Genomic DNA, 25,985 nt, shown 5'->3' on the forward strand with positions numbered 1-25,985 from the left:
TATTAACTGGTTCATATCTCCATCCAGATCTTGACAACGTTTTTCATGATAAAGGTGAACGGAGACATAAGAAATAAGAGAAACCGCTTTGAAACGTGGCGGTTTACATCTTTCCCTATTCATTCCTTTTTTTCACGGCTTCTAACCCACCTCATTTGAATATGACTCTCCGTGCTGCTATGGAGGGTTGAGCGGTGAATGTCACCAACTAGTCTTCGCAGTTTTACTTAATCTCCTTTCCAGCTCATCCGCACAACCTCTCCAAAGTCCTAAGGCTTCCCAACTTTTCTGATTTTTGGAAAGAAAAGTAAATTAATTCCGTTTCCCACCAACTCCTTTGAGCAAAGAAACAGGAAACCACCTACTCCTGACTGCATGACTCTAAGAGTTTGTCGACTGCACCCCTTCTCTCCCCGTGCATTGCCCGGGGACGGGTCTGCAAACCTGCCGGCGGCGCGACTGTCTCCATGGAAACGGTTGGCTACAGCGTGGCACGTGGGGCAGAGCTGAGTGGTGATTGGCGCTGGCCTCGAGTTCCGGGAGGTCCGCCGTCTCCGTTCATCCGCTGCAGCGCGGCTGCAAGAAACTTTTGACTCGAAGCAACTTTTGTGACGGGCCGCGTGTGACCAGAATACACGAAAGTAAGGGAGAGTTTTATTGTATTTATCTCCTTTATACAGGCCGGCCCGTTCAGACGACAGGTGTGTATTTAAAGGGCCGAGTGATGTCTGTTTGGTGGTGTTTGGTTGCCGTGACGACCTGTGCTGTGTAGCTCTGTCTGGTCTGAGTGATGGTGTTTGCAGCCATGGCATAGACCCGCAGCCACTCCACGCAAGTTGCAGGCTTCCTGCAAATTAGGAAACGGGGTCCGAGGAGAAATATGGACGAGGACAATGACGAGATATGTAAACTGTATCATTCGTTAATGATTTTGGTTTTTATTAATGTTTACACCCCACAAAACATTCCCTTTTTATATCCCACGACCTCCGTGCCACGACCTCCGTGCCACGAACGTTTCTCAGGTATAGTGCCAACAGTTCCTCAACAAGCAAAATACAGATTGGAGGGAAATATGAAAGGCACGGATTGAACCCGGGATCTTTCTGAACTGTACTGTACTAGAAAAGAGTTGCTTTCATTTATTATTATTATTTTATTAACACTATAGCACAGTACAGGCCCTTCGGCCCAATGTTGTGCCGACATTTTATCCTGCTCTAATATCTATCTAACCCTTCCCTCCCACATAGCCCCCTATTTTTCTATCATTCATGTGTCTATCTAAGAGTGTCTTAAATGTCCCTAATGTATCTGCCCCCACAACCTCTGCAGGCAGTGCGTTCCACGCACCCACCACTCTCTGTGTAAAAAAACTTATCCCTGACGTCCCCCTTATACCTTCCTCCAATCACTTAAAAATTATGTCCCCTCGTGTTAGCCATTGTTGCCCTGGGAAAAAGTCTCTGACTGTCCACTCGATCTATGCCTCTTATCATCTTGTACACCTCTATCAAGTCACCTCTCATCCTCCTTCTCTCCAAAGAGGAAGGCCCTAGCTTGCTCAACCAATCCTCATAAGACATGCTCTCCAATCCAGGCAACATCTTGGTAAATCTCTTTTGCACCCTCACCAAAGCTTCCACATCCTTCCTATAATGAGGTGACTAGGATAAGTGGATTTATTACCAGGATAAGTGGATCTCATCTTACACCAGAGGCTGCTTGGATTTGTGTCAGGGTTGATCAGTTTACTGTTGCCTGGAGAAGGACAGAGAGAGCTTCCAGTTCAGCCACCCACTAATAGATGATAATGCATCACATCCATTGCATGAGGTGGGATAGCTACCAGACTGTAGCACCTATAATGAGTCTTTTTATCCACTTTAGTTCTCATGGTGCAAAAAAAAATTGATGGGGGATCTTAGCAGAATCAGGCAACATTGTAGAGGCAAAGGGCTAGGTGACGTTTTGGGTCGTGACCCTGCACAGGTGCTGCTCAACCCAGTGAGTTCTTCCAACACTTTGTTTTTTGCTCCAGGTTCCAGCACCTGCAGTCTCTTGTGTCTTTCTTTCTCATTGTGCATGATAGTTTAAATCAGAGTTTCCTTTTTTGGTATAGTTCTCTGTTTATAATTTCCCTCTTTTATCATGCTATAAGTAAGATGATAAAATGTAAGTACATGAGACAGCCTGTGATTCTCTTATGAAAAAAACAACAAGATGCTGGAGGAACTCAGCAGGCCAGGCAGCATCCGCGGGGAGAAACAGACGGTCAGTAGTTTGGGTCAAGACCCTTCTTCAGGACTGAAGATAGGAAAAGGGGAAGCCCAATATATAGGGGGGAAAACAGAGGTGGACTAAAGAGGGGAGCTGGGGTGGGCACAAGGTGTACTTTAGTGCTTTGGGTAATGTTCTTTTAATCTACTATTAAGAAAAGATAGCTTTGACTGCATATTCTGTTTGATTAATGCTATAAATTTATCCTTTTCATAATCAGGTGCTGAATCTGTGAAGTCAACCAGAAAGAAAGAATCAACAGAAAAAATATCATGCATTCAAGGTCTTCTGAGGGTTCTCAGCCATCAAGTGCTAAAGATGTGGTGAGACATGTTTCAGTCTTTAATAATTTCATTGCTTTTAGGGAAGAAAATGCTTAACAACCACTATTTATGACAACCATATATGTAATTAGAGGATACTTGCCCGTTGCATTTTGAATTTGACATGTATTCCCCAAGTAGTGAAGCAAACTAACTATTGAACACTATTATATTATGAAACCTTTACCTAAATAACATGTTGCAAAAGTATTTAAATGAACGTGCTTTTCTCCCTAAATGTGTTCTCCTTGTTATTCACAGAAAATAATAAGATAATTTCTAATATTTTCCAGAACAAGTATACAACTGCAGGAATGTCAAAGCAATTAAATTCTGATGCCATCTTAAAAACAGACACTCCTCGCACCTGTGATCTGAAGACTCTACGAGCAAAGCGTCTGGTTTACTTTGTAGACCGTAACCATAACTGTACAAATTCATCTACAGCTGTTGGCAGTTTGGGATTTGATGACAAACAAGTTAACATTGATCACACGATTGCTGACCCACAAAGAGGAAATTTGCTTAATGCTGAGCAAAATGTTTCTTTAATAGATAAAGAATTTGATATCAATGAATTAACTCAACATACAAGAATTCAAGATACAAGGGAGGTCCATTTTACAGATTTAGAAACATCATTGAACATTTCTGAGAGTGATGAGAAAGCTGCTTGCACCCCAAAACCAGATTATAATCTCCTGGAGAATCCCAATGTATCAGAAATCCAGAAGCTCAGGCATATTCTGTGCTGGGCTCAAAAAGTCCTGAAAAAGAGTAAGAAGGATTCAAATACCCAAGAATATCAAAGCACTATAAAGGTAAATGAGACAGAATTGGCTGAGAGCCACTTGAATCCTGATGTACCACAACCAACTACTTTTAATTGGTCCACAAGTACCAATAAAAGTATCCACAGAGACCCTCTCAGAAGCAGATTTGATGATGCAAAATGCTCAACAGATACTTCTTCTGAAAATTGCAGTTCACTTGATTTATTAAGGCAACGTGGGACTTTGGTTCCGACTTCTTCCTTTACTACCACCCTGAATGATGTGCAAGAACAATGTACATCAACAAATATTGGCTATGCAGGCAAGCATCATTTTGATTCTAATAATATTTTGGAAAGAAAATATACTGAGCAAGTGCACACATATAATGTTTCAAATAACAACTGGAAATTTAAAGGTTCAGGGGAAAGTGAAGTGCTGGTGACCAAGTTACCAAATGAAAATTGCCATTCTATGGCTGGTAATGTGAGTGTACTTAACAGCGATAATTATTTTTGGATTCCCCTTGAAGCTGCTTCAGATGATGAATCTATCACTGAAAATAAACAAATGAAGGAAGCATCTGTGGAACCTTTTGTGAAAAGCAACATCACTCCACTTTTGTGCCGTAGTAATAATCATTATCACAATAATAATAGGGAGCCAACCTTATCAGCCAGAACAGTAACACTTAGAAAATCCCCAGTAACATATTACAGTTCAGGAGATATATTGGCAAGCCCTGTTAATCTGCATAACACTGTACAACACAACATTAGCAATAACAATCATAATAATAGTAATAATAGGGAGCCAACTTTATCAGCCAGAACAGTAACACTTAGAAAGTCTCCTGTAACATATTGTAACAGTTCAGGAGATATACTGGCAAATCCTGTTAATCTGCATAACGCTGCCCCACATTACAAATCAACAGTTTGTGATAAAGGAAAACATAATTATGCATGGGAAGCTAAAAAAGCAGAGGAATACTTCTCAGGAGGCTACCATGAACTTTCACTGGGAGACTCAAAAATTGCTGATGAGCCTGGAGTTTCACCAAACCTGGAAGATGCTGGTTTTAATTTGAAATTACCAATTGATTTGCCAGTTATTCCAACCACCTGCAACTATGTAATTGAGAGTTCAAGTGAAGAAATAACAACAAGTGAAAAAGACAAAGGAACTAAGCTAGACAAAGCTTCCCAGGAAAGAGGAAATAGTGACCAGTTCCCTGAAAAATTTAGAAACTTAAGTATTACAAATGCAAATAAAATCTTACTTTCATTTTCATCAATATCTCCAAAATATTGTAGTGACATAATAATGGACGACAGTGAAAATTTGCCAGCACTGGAAATATTAAAGAAAGAAGCAAACTCTGATAATAGTGAAAATGAAGCAAGGTACCAAATAACCGAGAGTAAGGCACAAAATGCTTCAAAATTGTCTTCATTGCCTATGCTATCATCCTATGATGTCAACGATTCAAAAACATCCAGTATGCAATTAGAAAAAGAGGAGTCTATAGAAAGTGAGAGAGACCAAATCACAGGGGAAAATAGAGACTCTTTCCTCTATGCAAGTAATCTGGTCAAATGTTGCCCTGAGTGCAAAAGTGATAACAGTTCAACTGTTAACTGGTGCACAGAATGTGGATGTGTTCTGATTGGGATTACACCACAAAGTTGTGATGTTACCAGTAATATTGATGGAAGAGCATTCTCAAATCCCAGAGGTAGTCCTAATAAAGAGAAAATAGCAATAGATGGATTAAAAGAGCATTCTGAAATTGTAGAATCGGAGGTATATGATTTTAAAGATTCAGAAGACAGTACTTGTCTCTCTTTAGAGACGTGTGAGCCTCAGCTAAGTGTATATCAGAAATATCTTCTGTACATGGAACATCTGGAAAAACTACGAGGCCAACATCAAACCAGAGAACAACAGCAGACTGATGTCCTTTTAGTAAAGGAAAATGCAAATCAGACAGAAACAGTGGATAAAGGCAACAGCTCCTATGGAAAGCATGAACCTGAAAATAGTAATATTGCCTCATTTGTAATGAACACGCATTTCCCTGACCAAACAGATAGAAAACATATTGTTCATGAGCAAGGTTCTGAAGACAACCCAATTCCCAAGCCAGACGTAGGAACCATACCTTTGGCAGAAAATGTACCAGGAGTTACAACACTGCATTGTGGTTTTCAGGAGGAATATTACTTACAGCAAGACAGCAGTGTTGGAACATCGAAGAACATGTTGCACAGAGCTACTTTGAACCAAAACTTTGGAAATCAGAATTTTACTTCTCTGGACTATGAGAACAATAAAGGAACTTTGGAAGGTAATTATTAAATAGTCAAAGGTTCGCTGTGCTCTTTTACCCTCTCTACACCACACTTTGTATGTAAATGATTTATGTAATTCTTATTTTGTTTTGTTGTTTACCAAATTGAAATTATCCCATGAAATTTAAGGTTTAAAATAGAGTAGTTTTATCTGTGAAACTACTGATGAGTTTGTATCTTTATAAGCAAATTTTATTGAAAGGCAATATATAATAATTAGCATGCTAGCAAACCTTGCTATTGGAACATATACTTGCTTCTGCCGTGTAGATATTGCATCAGAGCTTATTCCGTCTTGGAATTGTAGAAAATAAGAAGCATACATGTACTGTGCTGACTAATGGAGGAAGTTCAGCACCCATAGATACTGTATGTTAAATAAACACATCTTTTTGTTCATTTGTCACAGAATCAGGTATTCAATTTGCTTCTTCTCATGTCCACAGGGCACTTTGCCAAATAAATGCCTATGCAGCATGGTAATTATTGTTAGCTAGGAAAACACGTGGCTCTACATACACACAGCAAGTTGTCACGAACAGCAAATTCATGAATGATCAAATAACCAATGGTGTTGATTTCCACTTTGCATTAAGCCTTTATTAGAACCCAAGCCAGGGTCCTTTGTGTACATAGGGTGTAATGTTTCTGTTTTGCTCTAAATTCCATAAATGTTTGAAGAAATAGGAGTCAAAGTGAAGTCATAAGTTATTACCAATGTGGCATCACAAAAGTACTAATTAAATTCCTTGAGCTACACAAATTATCATTAAGGAATGTTGATTTTCATGGTACTATAGTTGACATAAATAGAATGTAGCCTGTGTGATATCTAAATTTCTTCAGTTGTATAATGGAATTAAAGTACATGATCCATTCACTATGCTTCATTTTGTGAAAACATGTAATATTTTGGTATCACAATTATGTAGTTGGCAGGTAATTTGTTCTTGAGCACATAAAACAGTAACTAGTTGGGCTCATTCCTTGCCCTGTCCAGGTGGTATAAGAGGGTTTTAATTTCTGGATGACATAATATACCATTTAGACCCTTAATTTGATGAGTGAGGGTCCTTTAATAGCTCATTAAAATATTAATATGCTATAGAAATTATGGAATGAAATAAAATCTTTACACACAATGTTTGGTCTTGCTTGTAATATATTTTGTAATCAGCCATTTTTTGAGGGTTTGATCTTTGATCTCCTCATTCATCATGGCTTAACTCTGCTCCAGCATGAGCTCATCTGCTGTTGAAAGCCCATCCAAGCATTTGGTGGCTCTAAATTTAGCTATTCTATAACAGTCCTACTAGCCTCTCAAACTCCATTCTGTATGAATTTAGGGCCATCCAAAACTGATGCTTGTTTCCTGACTTGCATCGTCTAGTTCAGTTGTCGTCCCTGTGCTCACTGACAGGAGCTTCCAGTTTGGTAGCAGCTTGATTTTAAAATTCTCATGCTTGTTTTAAATCACACCGTGGCCTTGCTTCTTCCCATCCCTGTAACCTCCCTACAACATTCCAAGATTGCTGATTTTAATCGCTCCGCCATTGGTGACCTTAGTCCCGAAATTCAGGGAGCTCCCTTGCTCAAGTGTTGTATCACTCAACCTTCCTCCTTACAGAGGATGCTTCTTAAAAACTGATCACTTGCCTTAACATATCCTTATGAGTCTCAATGTCAAATTTTCTTTGGTAGCACTCCTGTGAAGCACCTTAGGATTTTTACAATAACTAAAGTACTAAAGCTCACTCGCACACTTTGGAAAAACAACCAAATACATCTAAAACAAATTAAATCAAAGAAGTTGTTTAAAAAAGTCTCTAAAAGTAAACCAGGTAATTACAGGCCGGTGAGCCTGACATCAGGAGTAGGTAAATTATTGGAAGGTGTTCTGATAGATCGGATATACAAGTATTTGGACAGCCAAGGGTTGATTAAGGATAGCATAGCTTTGTGTGTGGTAGATCATGTTTAATGAATCTTGTAGAGTTTTTCGAGGAGGTTACCAAGAAAGTAGATGAAGGAAAGGCTGTGGATGTTGTCTACATGGACTTTAGTAAGGCCTTTGACAAGGTCCCACATGGGAGGTTAGTTCAGAAGGTTCAGACACTAGGTATCCATGGAGAGGTTGTAAACCGGATTCGAAATTGGCTGTGTGGGAGAAGACAGAGAGTGGTAGTGGATGATTGTTTCTCAGATTGGAGGCCTGTGACTAGTGATGTGCCTCAGGGATCTGTGCTGGGTCCGTTGTTGTTTGTTGTTTATATCAATGATCTAGATGATAATGTGGTAAATTGGATCAGCAAGTTTGCTGATGACACTAAGATTGGAGGCGTTGTGGACAGTGAGGAAGGCTGTCAAAGCTTGCAGAGGGATTTGGACCAACTGGAAAAATGGCAGATGGAATTTAATGCAGACAAGTGTGAGGTGTTGCATTTTGGAAGGACAAATCAAGGTAGGACATACACAGTAAATGGTAGGGCACTGAGGAGTGTGGAGGAACAAAGGGATCTGGGAGTTCAGATACATAATTCCCTGAAAGTGGCGTCACAGGTAGACAGGGTTGTAAAGAAAGCTTTTGGCATCCTGGCATTCATAAATCGAAGTATTGAGTATAGGAGTTGGGATGTTATGGTGAGGTTATGTAAGACATTGGTGAGGCCAAATTTGGAGTATTGTGTGCAGTTCTGGTAACCTAACTATTAGGAAGGATATCAGTAAGATTGAAAGAGTGCAGAGAAGATTTTCTAGAATGTTGCCGGGTCTTCAGGAGTTGAGTTACAGGGAAAGATTGAACAGGTTAGGACTTTACTCCTTGGAGCGTAGAAGAATGAGGGGAGATTTGATAGGGGTTTACAAAATTATGAGGGGTATAGACAGAGTAAATGCGAGTAGTCTCTTTCCACTTAGATTAGGAGAGATAAGTATGAGAGGACATGACTTTAGGGTGAAAGGGGAAAGGTTTAGGGGGAACATTAGGGGGAACTTCTTCACTCAGAGAGTGGTGGGAGTGTGGAACGAGCTGCCATCTGACGTGGTAAATGCGGGCTCACTCTTAAGTTTTAAGAATAAATTGGATAGATACATGGATGGGAGAAGTCTGGAGGGTTATTGGCTAGGTGCAGGTCAATGGGACTAGCGGAATAAAGTTTCGGCACAGACTAGAAGGGCCAAATGGCCTGTTTTCTGTGCTGTAGTGTTCTATGGTTCTGTGGTTCTAAAATGGACTACTTGCTATCCAATGGACAACCATTTCTTCCCATTGATTTCATCCCAACTGCTCAATCTGGGCAAGGTCTAACCTGCTGCAAGCTACACAGGGAGTTCTACCAACTGAAGAGCTGGGGAATTTGAGAAAGTTGAGAAATCCACTGTAACAACTTAGGTGTCCTGAGGCTGAGACTCAACTGAAGCATAAGGCGGGATCTCTTTGGTTAATGTTTTTCGTTGATGGAAGATACATATTGGCCAGGCTACCAGGAGAAACTCAGCCACTCTTTAAATAGTGCAATGGGATCTTTTAAGTTTACCTATGAGGGAAAATCATCTCTGAATGACTGTTGCTGAAGTTGCATCATGCACTCATTCCTGTGCTAAACAACTCAGACCTCTGGAATGAAACTTAAATAATGGATATTAATTGAGGCTAATCTGGACTTTAAAAATATGTAGATTGCATGAGGTTGAAACAAAGGATAAGGAGTCCTCCCATTGTGAAGTCATCAGTTTTGGTGGTCACAATTTAGTTCATAGTGAACAACAAACAATCTGCTGGAAGAACTCAGCGGGTCAAGCAGCTTCTGTGGGTGGAAAGGAATTGTTGAGGTTTCAGGTCGAAACCCTGCATCAGGACAGGACCCAGAGTTCTTTCAGCAGATCATTTGTTGCTTCAGATTCCAGCATCTGCAATCTCTTGCGTCTCCTAGTTCATAGTGAACTTGGTGCCAGACTACATAATAATCCCAAGTGAGTTATGAATACAAGTATTTCATTAAAGAGTGGGAATGGAAATTTCATGGGTGCTTGAAGATGACAAGGATATCTGTAAGTGTAAAGTAATCAAACACTTTAAAGAGCTTGTGATGCTGGAATCAGGGAAATAACTTTGATGGAAGGTTATTGATCTAACTTTTCATAATAGATTTATACTTGTTGATGAAAAATATGTTGTTTCACTTGACTATCTGGGGTGGAGAATAAGGGACTTGGAGGGGCTATATAAAAAACTGTAAATCTTGCCAGGTCTTATTAAAGTGAACTTGGTAGGCCATTTTTTTCCCCAAACTGCCTTGTGCTTTATAAATACGCTGGGTAAAAATTGAGGCCCAGTAATGAATTGTTAGTAAGTTGTGGAAAATTTTCGGGATCATAAATGGTTTTTTATTTTTAAGATGCAGAGAAAAAGCCCAGGAGGAAACAAAGTATCCAGTCAAGCATTAGTCGATACCAGCGATATTGGGAGAAGTCTAGTATTGCATGGTCATCCTATACCCATGGAATGATAAAGACAAGGTATAGAGTTCTGCTGTAATTACTAGCATTGATCAACAAATGAACTTGGTGCCTTGTTTGGTTCTGTTCTATACATGAGTATAAGACCAAGTCATGGCGGTGAGCTTTATCTGATTTTCACTACCTACCTATATAAACCTATATTGGCATTGTTAAAGTGGATTAAGTTGAGAGATATTCACATTTTCTTTTGCTTGCACTTTTGATCATTTATGTGGGTCTGAAAGGTTTTGATCCATTTGATGAAAGAATTAGGAGTTGTTTCTGTTGCAGGGTGGCTCCAGTGGGACTGCAGTGTAAATTAGAATTTCAGGAGATGATAGCTGCAAGTGATAAAATGCTCATTATTGGCTTTTTGCGCTTTATAGCAGGCCAAACAGAAGTTTGATTGTAACAAACTCTCATGTTTCCACTTACGTAAATGTGATGAGAAAATGTCTCAGCCTACTTATCCATAGCTTTAAAACATGAATCACATGAGCAATCCTCAGAAATGATTTGGTTTGTAAATCTGCCTGGCCCACTCACTACCAAAAATATTGTGCACTTCAACTTCAGATTGATCAATGAGCACCACCTACTGGACAGAAGTGAAGAAAATCAAGAGAATCAAAACAGTTCTACTTCTCATCACTTCTGTGCTAAAGCATTGAATGCATCAGACAGTTTAATTCATTTATCAGGACATTAACCAGGAGGCCACATTGAATCAGGTTTACTTAATTTCATCTTGCTCTTTGGCTACTTTGTATGTTGGAATTATATTAGGGGATTGCTGTAAATTGGGGTCTATCTGGAATGAACATCTAATTGAAACAATTTATGTTATTCAAGGTAAATTTCAAAGTGGATGAAATAAGTAATTCCTCATGCAGGTGTGTCCTTTGTAGGTTATTTATTTATTGGCACACCACTCCCCTACCTCATAATCCCAAACCCTTAGCCCAACTAACCATTGATAACCTAATCCCCCAGCACTTCTCGCTACCACATTCTGCCTCCAGAGATTGAACACCCATCACATGTCCAGACCCTCCCCAGACAACATTTACCTGACAGCACCCTGCATCATCCCTGACCACAGCCTCCTGACTCACTGACCCACATTAACCCCTGGTTATTGGTTGCAGGCTGCTCCCACCTTCAGCTCCACCACCACCCTCATAGTCACTGGTTTCTGACTCTCATCCTGTCCCTCCCTTTGCATCCACAAACCTTACACCACCAAGGGCTTCTCATCTCATGAACCCAGCCCCTGACCCAGCCTTGGATTAGCCTGATGTCCATTGTATTGTTGCAGGCTGATGGCTCTGGGCACTGTTGATTTCCAAGTGGCAGACTCATGACCAAAATTATTGGTGTGCTCAATGTGAATGAGTAACACACCCTTAAAGCTACCAAGAAAATTCTAGGCACTTATGTATTGGATTTAAAGCAATAATTAAGAAGCCAAACCCAGACAAATGAAAATATTACATCATTGCTTTTGTGGCACACATGTCCCTCAAAAACAAAGTACCGGTGGAATTACCTGGGTATATACAGTATATTCCGAGGGCAAATGTATTATGTTTGTTACAGCTGACCTTCCACACTGTACGTGACAAGAGGACTTTCCCCTATTAGCCCTGGCAGTATAGACCGGGGGCAAAGTCTGGTAACCTATGCTTCAAGATGCTACGGCGTATATAACGAACACTAGCTCATGGAGCTCTGACCTTAACTGTTCCATTTCAGTGGAAGGGCATTTATTTGATTGCACATAAATCCTCCTTTGTGTTCACTCACACCAACATCACTCCTCACTGCCCATATCCTAATGACCTCCAGAGATAGAGATCCCTTAGTCCTCACCTTTCACCCTACTAGTCTCCACATCCAGCACATCATCCTTCGTCATTTCCGCCAGCTGCAACAGAACCCCAACACTAGCCACATCATTCCCTCTGCACCACTTTTCACAGGGACCACTCTCTCCGTTGCCAGAGGTCATTGGTTTAAAGTGAGAGGGGAAAGATTTAAAAGGGACCTGAGAGGCAACTTTTTCACACAGAGGGTTGTATATGGAATGAGCTGCCAGAGGAAGTGTTGTAAAGATATTTGGACAGATACGTGGATAGGAATGGCTTGGAGGGATGTGGGCCAAATGCAAGCAAATGGGACTAGCTTGGTTGGGCAACTTGATGGTCATGGACAAATTGGGCTGAAGGCTTTACAATCCCTGGTCCACTCATCCCTCCCCACCTAGTCCTTTCTGACCCCTAGCACTTACCCTGCAATCACAGAAGGTTCCTACACTTGCTCCCTCACCACCATCCAGGGACCTAAACAGTTCTTCAGGGTAAAGCAAAGATTCACAGGCACCTCCTCTAACCTTGTCTATTGCGTTTGGTGCTCCTGATGTAGCATCCTCTACGTTGGCAGGTCCAAGTGCAGAGTTGATGACCAGTTTGCAGAGCAGCTGCACTCTGTCCACGGTGGCCATCCGGAGCTCCCAAAACATGCTACTTCAACTCCCCATCCCAACACCAAACTGTCTGTCCTCAGCCTTCTCCACTGCCATGGTGAGGCCCAATGCACACTAGAAGAACAACACCTCATATTCCACCTGGGTAGTTTCCAGTTTCAGGTAACCCTTACCTCCTTTGTTCCCCTCTCTCACTCCTTCCTATCTACCTCCGGTCCTCCCATTTTTGTTCCCGTTCCCTTTCCCATACCCCCCCCTCCAGCCCTCTGTCACCCATTTTCATCCCCCTCCACCTACTGCTCACACACTTCACTCACCGGACCCCCTCCCCCATTTTGTTCCATCTGCTCATCTCTCCCCTAAATGGTTCCCATTATGACCTTCCTTACATCAGATTCCAGCACTTATAGCCCCATCTACCCATTCATCACCCTCCAGCCTCTATCTCCACCTTCACTCTCTCCTCCCCATACCTGGCTCCATCTGCCTGTCCCTCCCTCCTTTTTACTTTGTCTCCCTTGTCTGCCTCCACCTATCACCCACCTACCTCTGTCTCCCATTCCCACTCCTCCTCCTTCCCCAACTGGCTCCTTCTGCCTAACAGTCCTCATGCCTCCTCAGTTCACCTATCACCCACTGGCCCCTATCTCACCCCTCCTCCTTTCTTCCCTGGCTATCTTCCCTCTTCACTCTCAGACCTGATGCAGTGTCTTGACCAGAAATGTCAACAATTCCTTTCCCTCCATGGATGATGCTCAGGGGGGCTGATTTAAGACAGAGATGGGGCAAAAGTTTTACTTCCAGAAGTTCATGAGCCTTTGGAACTCTCATCCTCAAAAAACGGTGGAAACAGAGTCTTTGAATTTTCTTAAGGCAAAGAAAGATAAGTAAATGGTTACCACAAGAAGGAGGAATTGCAGAGTTGAAGTCACATTCAGATCAGTCATGATCTCATTAAATAACAGAGTAATCTGGAGGGACCGAGTGGCCTACTCCTCCTAATTCATAATCCTGCCTTAACTTTCACTGAAACAGACCTTAACTAACTAGTTAAGGCCAACTTCAGTGTGAATGGCATGTCCCTTTGCAGGCCTTGAATATATAAACTTTGTGCCAAGTGATGTTAAAATGAGTATGGCACACTGTTTGGCATCACTGCATGAGTTTGGCAGGCTCTGTGTGCCAGCTCAAATGGATAATGCAGAAGAGGGAAAATGAGGTAAAATTTCACCCACTCTTTGAACGTATTGAATTTCTAGTCCATCTCATACAATGGATTTGGAGATGTTTATCTCAAAATAGGATTGTTAAATGTGTGCTAAAGTTAGCAATCATGCTGTGTCTGACATTACCAAAATAAATGCAAGTTTGAGACATCCTTGCTTTACAAAAACAAATGGCATGATTTGCATGGTTTAAGAAATATTAAAACATGATTCACATGTTTTCCACAGACTACTTGCTTGTTAGGTAGTCAACAGCACTGACAGACTACTGCACTGCTCATGGGAAATAGGTCAACACTATTAAAAGAGCTTTCTCCGTGGTAGACATAGGATGTCATGGACATAAGGGAAGTGGTTTGGGTGCACAGGGGACAATGGGAGTGTATGTGAATTCAATGGAAGAGCAGGAAATTGATCAGGAAGGGGGAAAGGTTAATCAAATGGGGTGGGAAATCTATGAAGCAGCTTTATTGGGCTGGGTTGGGGAGGAGTGGTTGGCCATGCAGTGGGGCTGGGGGCTGAGTACTATGATGATAGAGTTTGGTAGGCTACTGGATAAGCCAAGGGTCATGGTCACACCTGGTACTGCAGTTGGAGACAATTTTAATGTAACAACATTTTGAGGACACAGTGAGTAATTACGAACAATAAAAATTATGTTCCTGTGATGTCTGTTTAAATCGTATGGGTTTCACATCTTGGTGTTTTCCTTATTGATTTTTTATCGTTAGATAATAAAATGCATTTTATATGTCATTACTGCGTAAAATACAACAGGGCAATGATATCATGTCAGGGTAAATTCTCCTAGGAAGTACGCAGCTATTTTTTTTTACAGTTGTTGGGATTTCAGCAGAAAATGTGTGCAAACAGTGCAAACATGCTTGAGATCACTTTTCATATGCTATTAAACAAGTGGAGATGGATTTTCTCCGGTGCAGGTTCTAGGTAATAGTTTTTTACATGTTGTTTAAGGGTTTTTATGGGGTTCAAGCAAAAAAAAATTGCTGAGGTCATTGGGCTTTACATAGAAGTTTCAGCACTGACGTCTAGATCCTATGTAGAGGTCAATTACATGAGACATATCAACCACCTTTCTGAAAGCTTCTCTGTACCTTCCCTATCTAAGTCAGTCCGTTCCTCAAAGATATTCCAACAAATCAACGAGCCAGCAAAAGCGGTTCTCTCTGGAATTATTTCGTTATCGGCAGGGAAATTGTGGAGTGTGGCACTAGTGCCGGCTTAGGCCAGTAGTGGTAAATATGACCAGCTGCCCACATGTTGTTGCCCAAAGTTTTACTATGTAGAAATGTAGTCTTCCCTTCTGGGCAACCTGCTGTGCCACAGCTAGTGTTATTCTTCCTCTGCCATCTGCTATAGATGCAAGAAGACTTCTCTGATTATGAGTAAGTGATTGGGGGTAAGGTAAGCAAGGCCAAGTTGGCCTTGCCAACTGGAGAGCATTAAGGAAGTCAACTGGTCCTGGAAGAAGTAGCTCCATCTAGCAGGGCCTAGCACTCCAACCCTAAGGAGAAACAGAGAGGGGAACTAGGAGAGTGGGCAGTTGGGAAAGTGGAGGGACTGGGGGAAGGTGGAGTTGGGGGTGAGAATGAGGGGATGAGGAGAGGCAAAATAAGGTGATGGGCAGAGGCAGAGTGAGGAATTATGGGAGAGTGGTGTGATGGGAAGCAATAATGGGGGGAGAGGCAAAGGCAGGGTGGGTTAATTGGGAAAGTAGGGGAGATGTGGGAAAGGCAGAGTGTGGAGAGGCAGTGTGGTGGAATGAATTTAATTTAAAATTAATTGATTCCTCATAAATTTGTGTTAGACTTTACACTATCCTATGTGGTACCTTTGCACCCTCAGCTTTAATAGTCAGTCATGCTTCTATTTAGAACATAGAACAGTACAACACAGATACAGGCCCTTTGCCCCACTATGTCTGTGCTGACATGATTCCAATCTAAACTTATCCCGTCTGCCTGCACATGGTCTGTACCCCTCTATTCCCTCTCTGTTCATGTGTCTGAATCAATGCCTCTTAAATGTCACTATCATATCTGCTTATACCACATCACTCCTGGCAGTGCCTTCCAGACACCTACCACTCTCTGTGCAAAAAAAAATGCCTTGCATATCTCCTTTATCCTTTCCCCCTCTCACGTTATACCTATAACCATTTTTCTGGTAAATTGCTTCAAAGGAAGCTGCGTAAATTCTAACTTACGCAGCTTCCTTTGAAGCAATTTACCAGAAAAAAGGCACTTTGTAGTAGGCAAGCACTCTCATCACTTGTTTACTTAGGTGACTGCCGACCTCTTGACTGGAAATCATAGTGTCTTGAAATTTATTTGTATTTTCTATTAGTGGCACCTTTGGCTACATTTGCACAATGAACAAGCAAAGTCCAGCCATTCTGTTGCATATGCAGCAGGCTCAAAGTCTAGTGGCTGTGTTGAGCTAATTACAACCAAATCTGAGGCAGAATGACTGGGGGATTGTGCTGGAGAACAGGCAATTAGCATTGGACTGGCATAGGAGAAGTTAACGGAAGATTTGGACAAAGCACATTTCTCAACTCTTACAACCATGGTGACTGTCTCAGATTGGCTCATGTCCATAAAGATCATCCCTACCATTCTCATTCTTAATATTTTGAGACATCTCCCAATTAATTAATCATTTGACCAGTTGTGCAAAAGTTTGAAATAATTCATTGTGCAGACAACAGTATCTGAAAGTTTCTTAGGCTTTAATATTGGCGTCGCTCATTAAATTAAGTTAAAGGTCACATGTTTACAGAAGTATAAAGCCTTGAAGTAGATTGAGCTTCAAACTCTTTTTAAGGTAGAGGAAATTGGGAGAGGCAATGTGGTGAAATGCAATTATTTTAAAATAAAGTTTAATGACATTTTTTTCTGTTGCCTTATAATGGACTGATTTCTAAATGATTTTTCATAGCTAAAATATTGCTTTCTGTTTATGAAAATATAACAGCAGTGAAAATAAAAATAATAAATGGCTCATCTAAAACTGTCTCTAGGATTGGCACTTCCATTATCTTTAGTTTTTTTCTGCTTGAATATAACATCCTGCTTTGAATTGTTCTGTATGTATTTGATGTTAGGAAGCAGTTTGGTCAACAACCCTTAAGTATGAAGAGACATGACATGGAGCAGTGATAAATAAATACTGCACAAACATGGGTTACAATCTAATATGAGTCACAAGAACCTGCTAACAATGGGAGACCCACAGTGTATTCAAAACCTTTCATACATAATTCGGAGACTTGAAATGCAATGGTCTCTAATTATTGCAGCTTGAAAAATATGAATAGACTGTGAGTCAGACTGAGAGTTATCACAAGGGACCTTTCACATTGCTCATGGTGATAGCATACTTTGAGAGATAATGTTGAAATAAAACAGGACCATATATAAACTAGAAAGGGGGATTTTAATTCCGGTGGGGGGGCATTGGGGGGGGATTTTAATTCCAAGGCAGAAATCCAGCTGCAGTGGGCGTCAGGATCCATTGTTATGCAGGCTTCATCAATATCCAGCTGGCCAGCTGCCTGCCTCTGGGAGTCCAGAGACAGCTCACTAGCTCTGTACTGAGAAGACTGAATGGCCAAGTATACTTTAGAGGAGATTGAGGTAGGATTTGGGAGATTTTTTGATGGTGACCCTCTTTATGATTCTTGCACTGTTTATGATTGTTGTGGATTGTTGCTAGCAGTGTCATGACTATGAACTCGGGGTTGTAGATAGTGAATATTAAAAGGTAAAGTTATGCCCACAAATTAAAAATAGGAGTTTCAGCAAAGTTACAGAGTTATACAGTCACACAGCATGGAAACAGGTCATGCACACCACATCCACGCTGACTAGTGGGCACCCATCCACATTAATCCCATCTTCCAGCACCTAGCCCTTGGTCTTCTTTGCCAAGGCAATTCAGGTGCTCATCTAGACAAATGCTGTCAACTTTGTATTTTTGTTGAGATGCACATTCCTGGCCTCACCCCAGTACTTGGTTTTGAAACCTTATAAATGACAGCTTATTCTGAACTATTGAACAGTTGACCTGCTAGTTTCTAAACCTGTACGTATGCTGGAATTCTACTGCAAAAGCAATTGTATATCTTTAAGGGAGCTCCAGTTACCTTGAAGAAGGAAGCTTTATTAGCATAATACTTAGAATGATATCAATGTTTTATCTTCTATAGGTCATCAAATATAAATCACCCACGATCAGCTGCTGACTGTCAGAGAACAAAAGGAAAACCACTCCTACGTGATGGCCCTTCAGGTGGTATGATCTTATGACTGTGGGGAAATATCATCTCCAGTTGTTTTTGTTGCTCAGTTATTTCCAGAACTTCACTTGAGAGGCAAGTGTAGTTCCTGTAATAAGCAATTAGGGATAATTCCAGAAGTTCATTTATATTTTCTGTCATTGCTAAAAAATACCTATTTCTGGCAGTAGCCTAATACACTGGAGGGGAACCTAGTGATCAGTTGAGATTGAAGAGTCTGTAAGAATTAATCAGTAAGATGAAGAAGGGAAAAATGTGTGGCCATATTTTTCTTGAAGAACCAATTAAACTTTCAGACTTGGAGATTTCCTGACAGATGCTCTGCCAGAAGACTTAGAAGCCACCAGCCAGTCTATAGATGGCTATTATTGAGTCCTACAGCTGGACCTCCTTCCTGCTCTCAATTCATGAAACACAACCTCACCAGTGGCTAGAGCTCAGTCTGGAAGGCTTCTGCACCACATTGATGTCCCTTGCACTTAGTTTGGGCATTCTTTGGTACAGATAGTTGAAGCACATCTCAGGTGCCCTCCTGTTTATTGTTCAGGTATATGACCCTGGAAGAGTGGTGCTGTTACCAGCTTATGAACAAGTATTCCAAGTGACCTGCTGCTATAAGCTGAAGCATGTTGAAAGTTCATTGAAGGAATTATTAATTCTTGTTTTTCACCCTAAGCACCTGTTTCACAACTGCAGAAATTAGTGGCAACTTCAGACACAGAACATTCAGAAAATAATTAGACATTGTGAAGTAAAGGAAGGGGCAGCATTATGTTCCTGTCGCTAATTAATTACTTGTGCTAACCACTGTAAATCTGAAGTGACTTCAACTTCAATATTGTTAACTCTTCTGCTCACCTTAAATCTGCTTAAGTTCCATATTGGTCTGATTATTAACTTGCATGCACCATAGGAGTAAGTTAGTGGTAATGGGAGGGGATGGGTCTGGTCTGGTGGGACATCGAATATCACATTGAAATGTGCAAGGAATTACAAATCATAAACTCTATTATGGAGTGATTTCGGGTGATAATTCCATGGAGAATACCCACTTCATAAACTTTTCTCCTTTCATTTGCCTCTTAACTGAGATTACTTGATCTTTAACCTCCTGTTCTCCATTTGCATATCAGTGGAAACAATCTTTCAATACTTACCCACAGTAAAGTCCCCAGAGTTCACCCACCGCTTTGCTGGTTGCTCCTCTTGTGACTCCTCTCTTCATCAGCATGTTGCTGTTATTCCTGAGTCTGCACAAAATGCTGATCCCCACATCTATCCTAGTTTCCCACTCTCTCCTTTGCTTGAACTCCAATCTTCCCATCCTATTCTCCAGTCTCCCCTTCACCTCTGACTCTATTTCCCAATCTTTTTCTTCCCTGATTTCTAATAGTTCCCAGCTCGTCTGGACTCTCTGCAGCAGTGGGAGATAATATTCCTGTTGTAGATGCTTCTCTGCAATGGGAGACTACTGCTTCCACAAGAAATTTAAAGTGAGATGGTAAAGTAAGCCATGAGGAGGTTGTAAAGGGATATATGCAGGAAGGTAGGAAGGCAAGTTAAGTGATGATAAATGGTAGATGGAGTATAATTTGGACAAATGGGAGGTTATTTGCTTAATAAGAATGCATAGAAAAATAGAATTACCCAGAATTTCATCCACTTTAATTTTGGAGAGAGTACCATGCACTGTTCTGTTTGACTAGCAAATTTTCTAAGCAAAACTTTTTAGATGAAGAACAACTATTAAATGTTAGTGATCAGAATGATTTAGCTGTCCTTGTATATGAATCACATCAACTTAGTGTCCCGTAAGACAAGTGGCATTAAAAGCTTGCCAGCCTTTATTACAAGGGTTAAGGTTAGGGACAGAGTTCACCAAATCTGGAGAACTCTGCATAATTTTGGTTTCCGAATCTCAGGAAGGATGTACTTGCTTGAATGAGGTACAACAATGATTTATTACACTGTTCCTGTGATGGGACAATTGTTCTGTGAATTGAGCTGAATGGGTCTATATCCTCTGGAATTTGGAAGAACTGAAGTTAATTCTATTAAAATGTTTTAGGTTTTGGAGAGGCTTGGTGGATGTTGAGTGATTTGCTTTGACTGGAGTATGGGTACAATGATGGAATAAAAACAGAAAATGCTGGAAATACTCAATAGGTTAGGCAGCATCTGTAGAGAAAGAAGCAGTGTTTATACAAGGTCAATGGACCTATGAGTCCAGTTATGAAGTACATGGACAGTTAACCATGGCAATACAGAAGCTGTCTTTTAGAGTATGGATATTAAGTTATTTTTATTCTGAAATTTACAAGATGAATGGTAAGTAGACACAGTATTGACTTACACAAAAATAATTTTGTATGCAAAACAGAGCTGTGATTGATGATCTCCAAACTGCATCTCCTTTCAAGAAGAGGTCATTGAACCATTGTATTGAATCTACATTTGATAATCAAATTTATTCTAAGTGTTTTGCACATGGTAGAAGTTTTCAATTCATCAACTTCATTATATACAGACCATTAATTCCATTTAAAATACCAATAACAATGTTATATTGTTACTATCATTTGTTGGTACGTTCATTTCTTTGGAAACAAATGATTTTTTAGAATAAAATCTAAATTGTGGGTTTTCTTGTTAGTGCCTATGACAATGAGCAAGGGGTCCTGGAAGCAGCCATTCAAAAGACCTTTAAGTGCTAATGTTCTGGATAATAAACAAGCACCACAAGAGGCACAAAGATCAAAAACACTGCTTCAAAATACAGCAGTGGTTTCAAGACCAACAATGAAACCATGTAAGTTTAAACAATAAAACTTGCATTTCAAAAGCCTTTTGTTTTTGATGTCCAGAATGAAATTTACGATAACGTTGTATCAGATCCAGTTATTGGCCATGACCTATGTGCAGTGAACAATTATTAATCATGTCTTCCCAATTTTCCTCTTCACATTATTTTTCCTTTAATAACGATTTTACTGATTTGACTAATGTATTTAAATCAGATGAAGATATGTTGCACAATGTGTATAGAACACAACTTTCTAGTTGCAAGATCATGTACTATATTTTGTTGCTACTAAAACCCTGACAGAGAATTTGTGATTATAATGATGGAACAAGTATTGACTTTTACTGTCATTCCTCTGTGAAATTCACAGCTACATTTGGCATTGCACTTGTACAGTTAAACATGAAAATCCAGAAGTTTTTGTCATTGATGCCCTGCTCCACCTATGTTAGATTAGTGTATCTTTTGTGGCAGTAAACAATCCTGAATTAGTAAATTGCCATGAACCTCAATTTTTATGATTATTCTTGTTATTAAAACCACTGAAGATGTTACACCTTGTTGAATAAAGTGTAACTTGTTTTTAATGGCATTTTAAGCCATGATTAAACCTGAACAACTTTCCTGGTATCTAACTTTATATGTTTGAACTCAGATTAAGCAGAATCTGCAAACATCTGCAGAATAGTTACTTCAAAATATTATGGATTTTAAAATTATTTAATTTTTTCTAGTTTATTTATATTTCAGTTGTTAACCTAATTTATATTCATGCCCCAGTCTTTATTTCACTTTCTGTCATAACTTTAGGAAGTTAAAAAAAGAGCATTTTACTTTGCTATGTGTCAGAGTTCTTCAATGTGATTAGATCAGCTAATCTGCTGACATCACTGTTGCTGGATACCATAGATTCCTGATGAATGTGCTGGCAACGGCTAACATCAGGAAAAGGAAAATTTACACTCTAGCACCTGCTGAAATTTTAAACAGCTTTGGAGCAATGCTGACTAGACTATCTGAGCCCAGTATTTTCATAGAAAATGTGTCATACTCACTTTGCATGTAAACCAGCTATTCAAGTTTTACATTAATAGTCAGTGTTCTGATCTCAGAACGCATGAATAGACTAAACAAAAAACGGTATGGATTTCCTGTATTTTTCCTATATGTCACCACTGGTAGCTTGATTTACGGGAAAGTATGGAAGATTTACTGACTTAATCTGAGTTCCAGCTTTAAAGTGGTAAACAGAAAGCTTAAGACCTGTAAAATAGGAGCAAATGTCTACAAAAGACTGAATAATAACTGATACCAGGGCAACCCTGGCCTGACCTTATCAGAGATATTCCCTTTCTCCTACAGCAAACCTGAACCAGACTTTCCAAGTAATATGTGGTCAGCCCTGAGTTGGATACACACTAGACAAGAAGATGGAGCCACTTTGTCTACTGATGCAATCTCAAATCAAGCTTTCGTTGCGATAGCAGCAATGAAAGACTGCCAAAGACTGACCTCCTCTGACCTTTTCTAGGGTATATAGCTAATATGCACAGAGTCACACCAGGCACAATCTCTTGTTATGAAACCTGGATAATATTACATAGGTTGTTATGACCACCATGCTATAAGAAGAAATTGCTGAGGAAATCAGGGCAAAACAGCCTTGACACCTGTCAGAGCTGTCAAGCTTTTGAAAGGTTCCTTACATTCAGAAGAATTCAAAACTTATTAGAAAAGCAGGAAACAATTTAATATATTTAAATGATTTTAAAACAAAAGGCAATTAAAACAAATAAATAATTAAAAATATCACTGCAAACACAAATAATTAAAAAACTGTAACTTATTTCATTCTTACCTTTATCCCCCAGTGTAAGTGCTGGTGAACCTCAGTATGTTTCTCTCTGCTGTTGGACTCCCTGTGGAATCCAACATGGAATCTTCTGAAGGATTCATCATTTGGAACCTCTCAGCAAGTTTGGATGCATATGCATTCAAGGGTGGATCCTGCTTTTATATATTGGGGTAAATGTCAACAGTTCACCATAGAACTGTTAGCTTTTACCAGTAAGATTCTTTTACTGTATTTGGTTAATGTAACGCTATTACAGTGCCAGTGACCCGGGTTCAATTCCGGCCACTGTCTGTAAGGAGTTTGTACGTTCTCCCCGTGTCTGCGTGGGTTTCCTCCGGGTGCTCCGGTTTCCTCCCACATTCCAAAGACATACAGGTTAGGAAGTTGTGGGCATGCTATGTTGGCGCCGGAAGCGTGGCGACACTTGCAGGCTGCCTTCAGAACACTCTATGCAAAAGATGCATTTCACTGTGTTTCGATGTACATGTGACAAACAAAGATATCTAATCTAATGAATTTTAAAACATAAAATTTACCTTTAAAACGATTCCTGTATTTTTTCTCTGTATTAGCCATTTGGTCTAATCTCACTTTTACTTTTCATGCCCTTAAATGTTACATTTCATATCCACTATATAAGTTGCTTTTCAAACACCTTCATTGATTATTACAGTGAATACCTTTGTATTCTATGTTTCCTATCAAACTAACTACATCATTATCTACTTTAAACTTCACCCCTGCACCCTAACTTCTTTTAATGACTTTAGACTCTCATCTTTTTGTGATATTGTGGTGAATTTGTGGTGCACCCCTCTGATTTTATGTTTTGCCCTACATTGTTCTACACAATACTACAAAAGCTGGGCTAAGAATTTGTACAAAATAACCAATTACAAAATGCTTCTTTATACCAAAAATACCATTTGCCATTTTTATAACCATGCCTATTGATTCTATAATCTAAAATGATCTGTGTTTCTGGATTTCTAACATTCCTCTACCTTCATGTAGGATCTCATATTTAAGATGTATTTTCTTATTCTTGTTTACAAAGTGTATTCTATCACATTTTCTGCATTAAGTTACCTGTGTAACTTAATATAATCTGATACTAGTTTATCTGTGTCTTCCTGCTCTTTCATAATCTTCACAGTTTGATCATATTCTGTGTTCAGTTCTGGTCGTGTGGCGACTCACCATCTAGTCGGGCGAACCGGCTCGGCAGTCGGGTCGCGCGGTGTCGGAGCGACGAGGCCCAAGATGGCGGCGGGCCTCGTCTTTCCGAGCGACGGGGAGAACCCGCGCGCGGGAAAGTCCTGATGACGTAGGACTTACGTCATTGCCGGTTTTTTGGGTGGGAGTTTTCTCCCTTAAAGGGCCCGCGCAAGGCGGGAAAATAAACCAGTTCTGTTTGGCAATCCTCCGAGTGAGTCTTGTTTTATTCCGCGGTAGCAACCGCTACATTGGTGACCCCGACGGTCCAAACGGCTTTTGGACCTGCGAAATGGACGTTGGAGGCAGGGAACAGGTTTTCACGGCAGACCGCCTCAAACCGGCCCATTTGGATCTGCAACAGCCTGTCGAGGTTGCCACGCCGCGACGCAGAGGCCGCCCCCCTAAGCGGCAGCTGGCACAGCCCATGGACCTTGGGGACTGTCTCGCCGGTTCTGGGGGGGGTTGTGTGGCGACTCACCGTCTAGTCGGGCGAACCGGCTCGGCAGTCGGGTCGCGCAGTGTCGGAGCGACGAGGCCCAAGATGGTGGCGGGCCTTGTCTTTCCGAGCGACGGGGAGAACCCGCGCGCGGGAAAGTCCTGATGACGTAGAACTTACGTCATTGCCGGTTTTTTGGGTGGGAGTTTTCTCCCTTAAAGGGCCCGCGCAAGGCGGGAAAATAAACCAGTTCTGTTTGGCAATCCTCCGAGTGAGTCTTGTTTTATTCCGTGGTAGCAACCGCTACAGTCGCCTCATTATAGGAAGACTGTGTTCAGTTCTGGTTGCCTCATTATAGGAAGACTGTGTTCAGTTCTGGTCGCCTCATTATAGGAAGGATGTGGAGGCATTGGAGAGGGTGCAAAGGAGATTTACCAGGATGCTGCCTGGATTGGAGAGTATCGAATATGAGGAGAGGCTTAAGGTGCTAGGGCTTTATTCACTGGAAAGGAGGAGGATGAGAGGAGACATGATAGAGGTATATAAAATATTGAGAGGAATAGATAGAGTAGACAGTCAGCTCCTCCTTCCCAGGGCACCAATGCTCAAGATGAGAGGTCATGGCTTTAAGGTTATGGGTGGGAGGTTCAGGGGAGATGTCAGAGGGAGGTTTTTCACCCAGAGAGTGGTTGGTGCATGGAATGCACTGCCTAGGGTGGTGGTGGAGGCAGATACATTGAACAGGTTCAAGAGCTTGTTGGATAGGCATATGGAGGGATGTGAGATAGAGGGATATGCGGGAGGAAGGGGTTAGGTAGTGTGAGGGTGGTCTGATGGATGGCACAACATGGTGGGCCGAAGGGCCTGTTTTGTGCTGTATGGTTCTATGGTTCTATGGTTTTATATTGGTTATCTGTATTTATCTTCTTGTACTATTGTATGTTATGTATTACAAAATGATATGAAATGTACTATTTTGTTTTTAGGGGAAATCTCTAAATATTTCAGGAACAATGCTCCACAGTCCTGCGATAAGCTGGCAAGTATTTTACCTTTGTTTATATCACACAAGAAACTTAGAAATGCATTGATTATAATCAAGACAATATTAACCAAACAGATGAATATGGTCTTAGCTCTTTCCCCATGAGTTAGCTGATAGTATCTGGGGTAGTGATAAATGTTGACTTCAGGACTTGTTTAATGGGGGAGAATATAAAGCCTTTTATTCCAAAAATAAACTTTATTCATAATTTTAAAAATATATATACAGAAAAGGAGAACAGTGCAGTGGAAAGCTCTTTACATTCTTAGTATTGATTATTCTATATATTCAGTGTTGTTGGTTCTATACATAGTAGTGTTAGCACATCCTCTTTTGTACATAGCACCACTGCCATGTTTGTGCCCC

At 40.6% G+C, this 25,985-nt stretch overlaps 2 protein-coding genes across 2 annotated transcripts in view; both read left to right on the top strand.

Annotated features, from left to right (window-relative positions):
* The first annotated feature begins 467 nt into the window (after positions 1-467).
* Positions 468-6,870, top strand: LOC127572675 (uncharacterized). Its single transcript, XM_052020184.1, has 3 exons — positions 468-641; positions 2,501-2,603; positions 2,897-6,870. The coding sequence occupies exons 2-3, from the start codon at positions 2,553-2,555 to the stop codon at positions 5,735-5,737; spliced, it is 2,892 nt and encodes a 963-aa protein (XP_051876144.1). The 5' UTR covers positions 468-641; positions 2,501-2,552; the 3' UTR covers positions 5,738-6,870.
* An 11,359-nt stretch (positions 6,871-18,229) lies between these two features.
* The window catches only part of LOC127572913 (F-box/LRR-repeat protein 20-like), a 67,031-nt gene continuing 59,275 nt past the window's right edge, over positions 18,230-25,985 (top strand). Inside the window, exons 1-3 of the mRNA XM_052020641.1 lie at positions 18,230-18,255; positions 20,916-21,071; positions 25,561-25,613. Coding sequence (XP_051876601.1) covers positions 20,921-21,071; positions 25,561-25,613 — 204 coding nt within the window. The 5' untranslated portion in view covers positions 18,230-18,255; positions 20,916-20,920. The remainder of the gene's footprint in view (positions 18,256-20,915; positions 21,072-25,560; positions 25,614-25,985) is intronic.

Source organism: Pristis pectinata, chromosome 7 (genome assembly GCF_009764475.1).
Source record: "Pristis pectinata isolate sPriPec2 chromosome 7, sPriPec2.1.pri, whole genome shotgun sequence".
NCBI lineage: Eukaryota > Metazoa > Chordata > Chondrichthyes > Rhinopristiformes > Pristidae > Pristis > Pristis pectinata.

Coding starts and splice junctions, on each gene's coding strand:
- LOC127572675 (XM_052020184.1), top strand. CDS start 2,553: ATGCATTCAAGGTCTTCTGAGGGTTCTCAGCCATCAAGTGCTAAAGAT. Junction 2,604..2,896: donor CATCAAGTGCTAAAGATGTG/GTGAGACATGTT, acceptor AATATTTTCCAG/AACAAGTATACAACTGCAGG.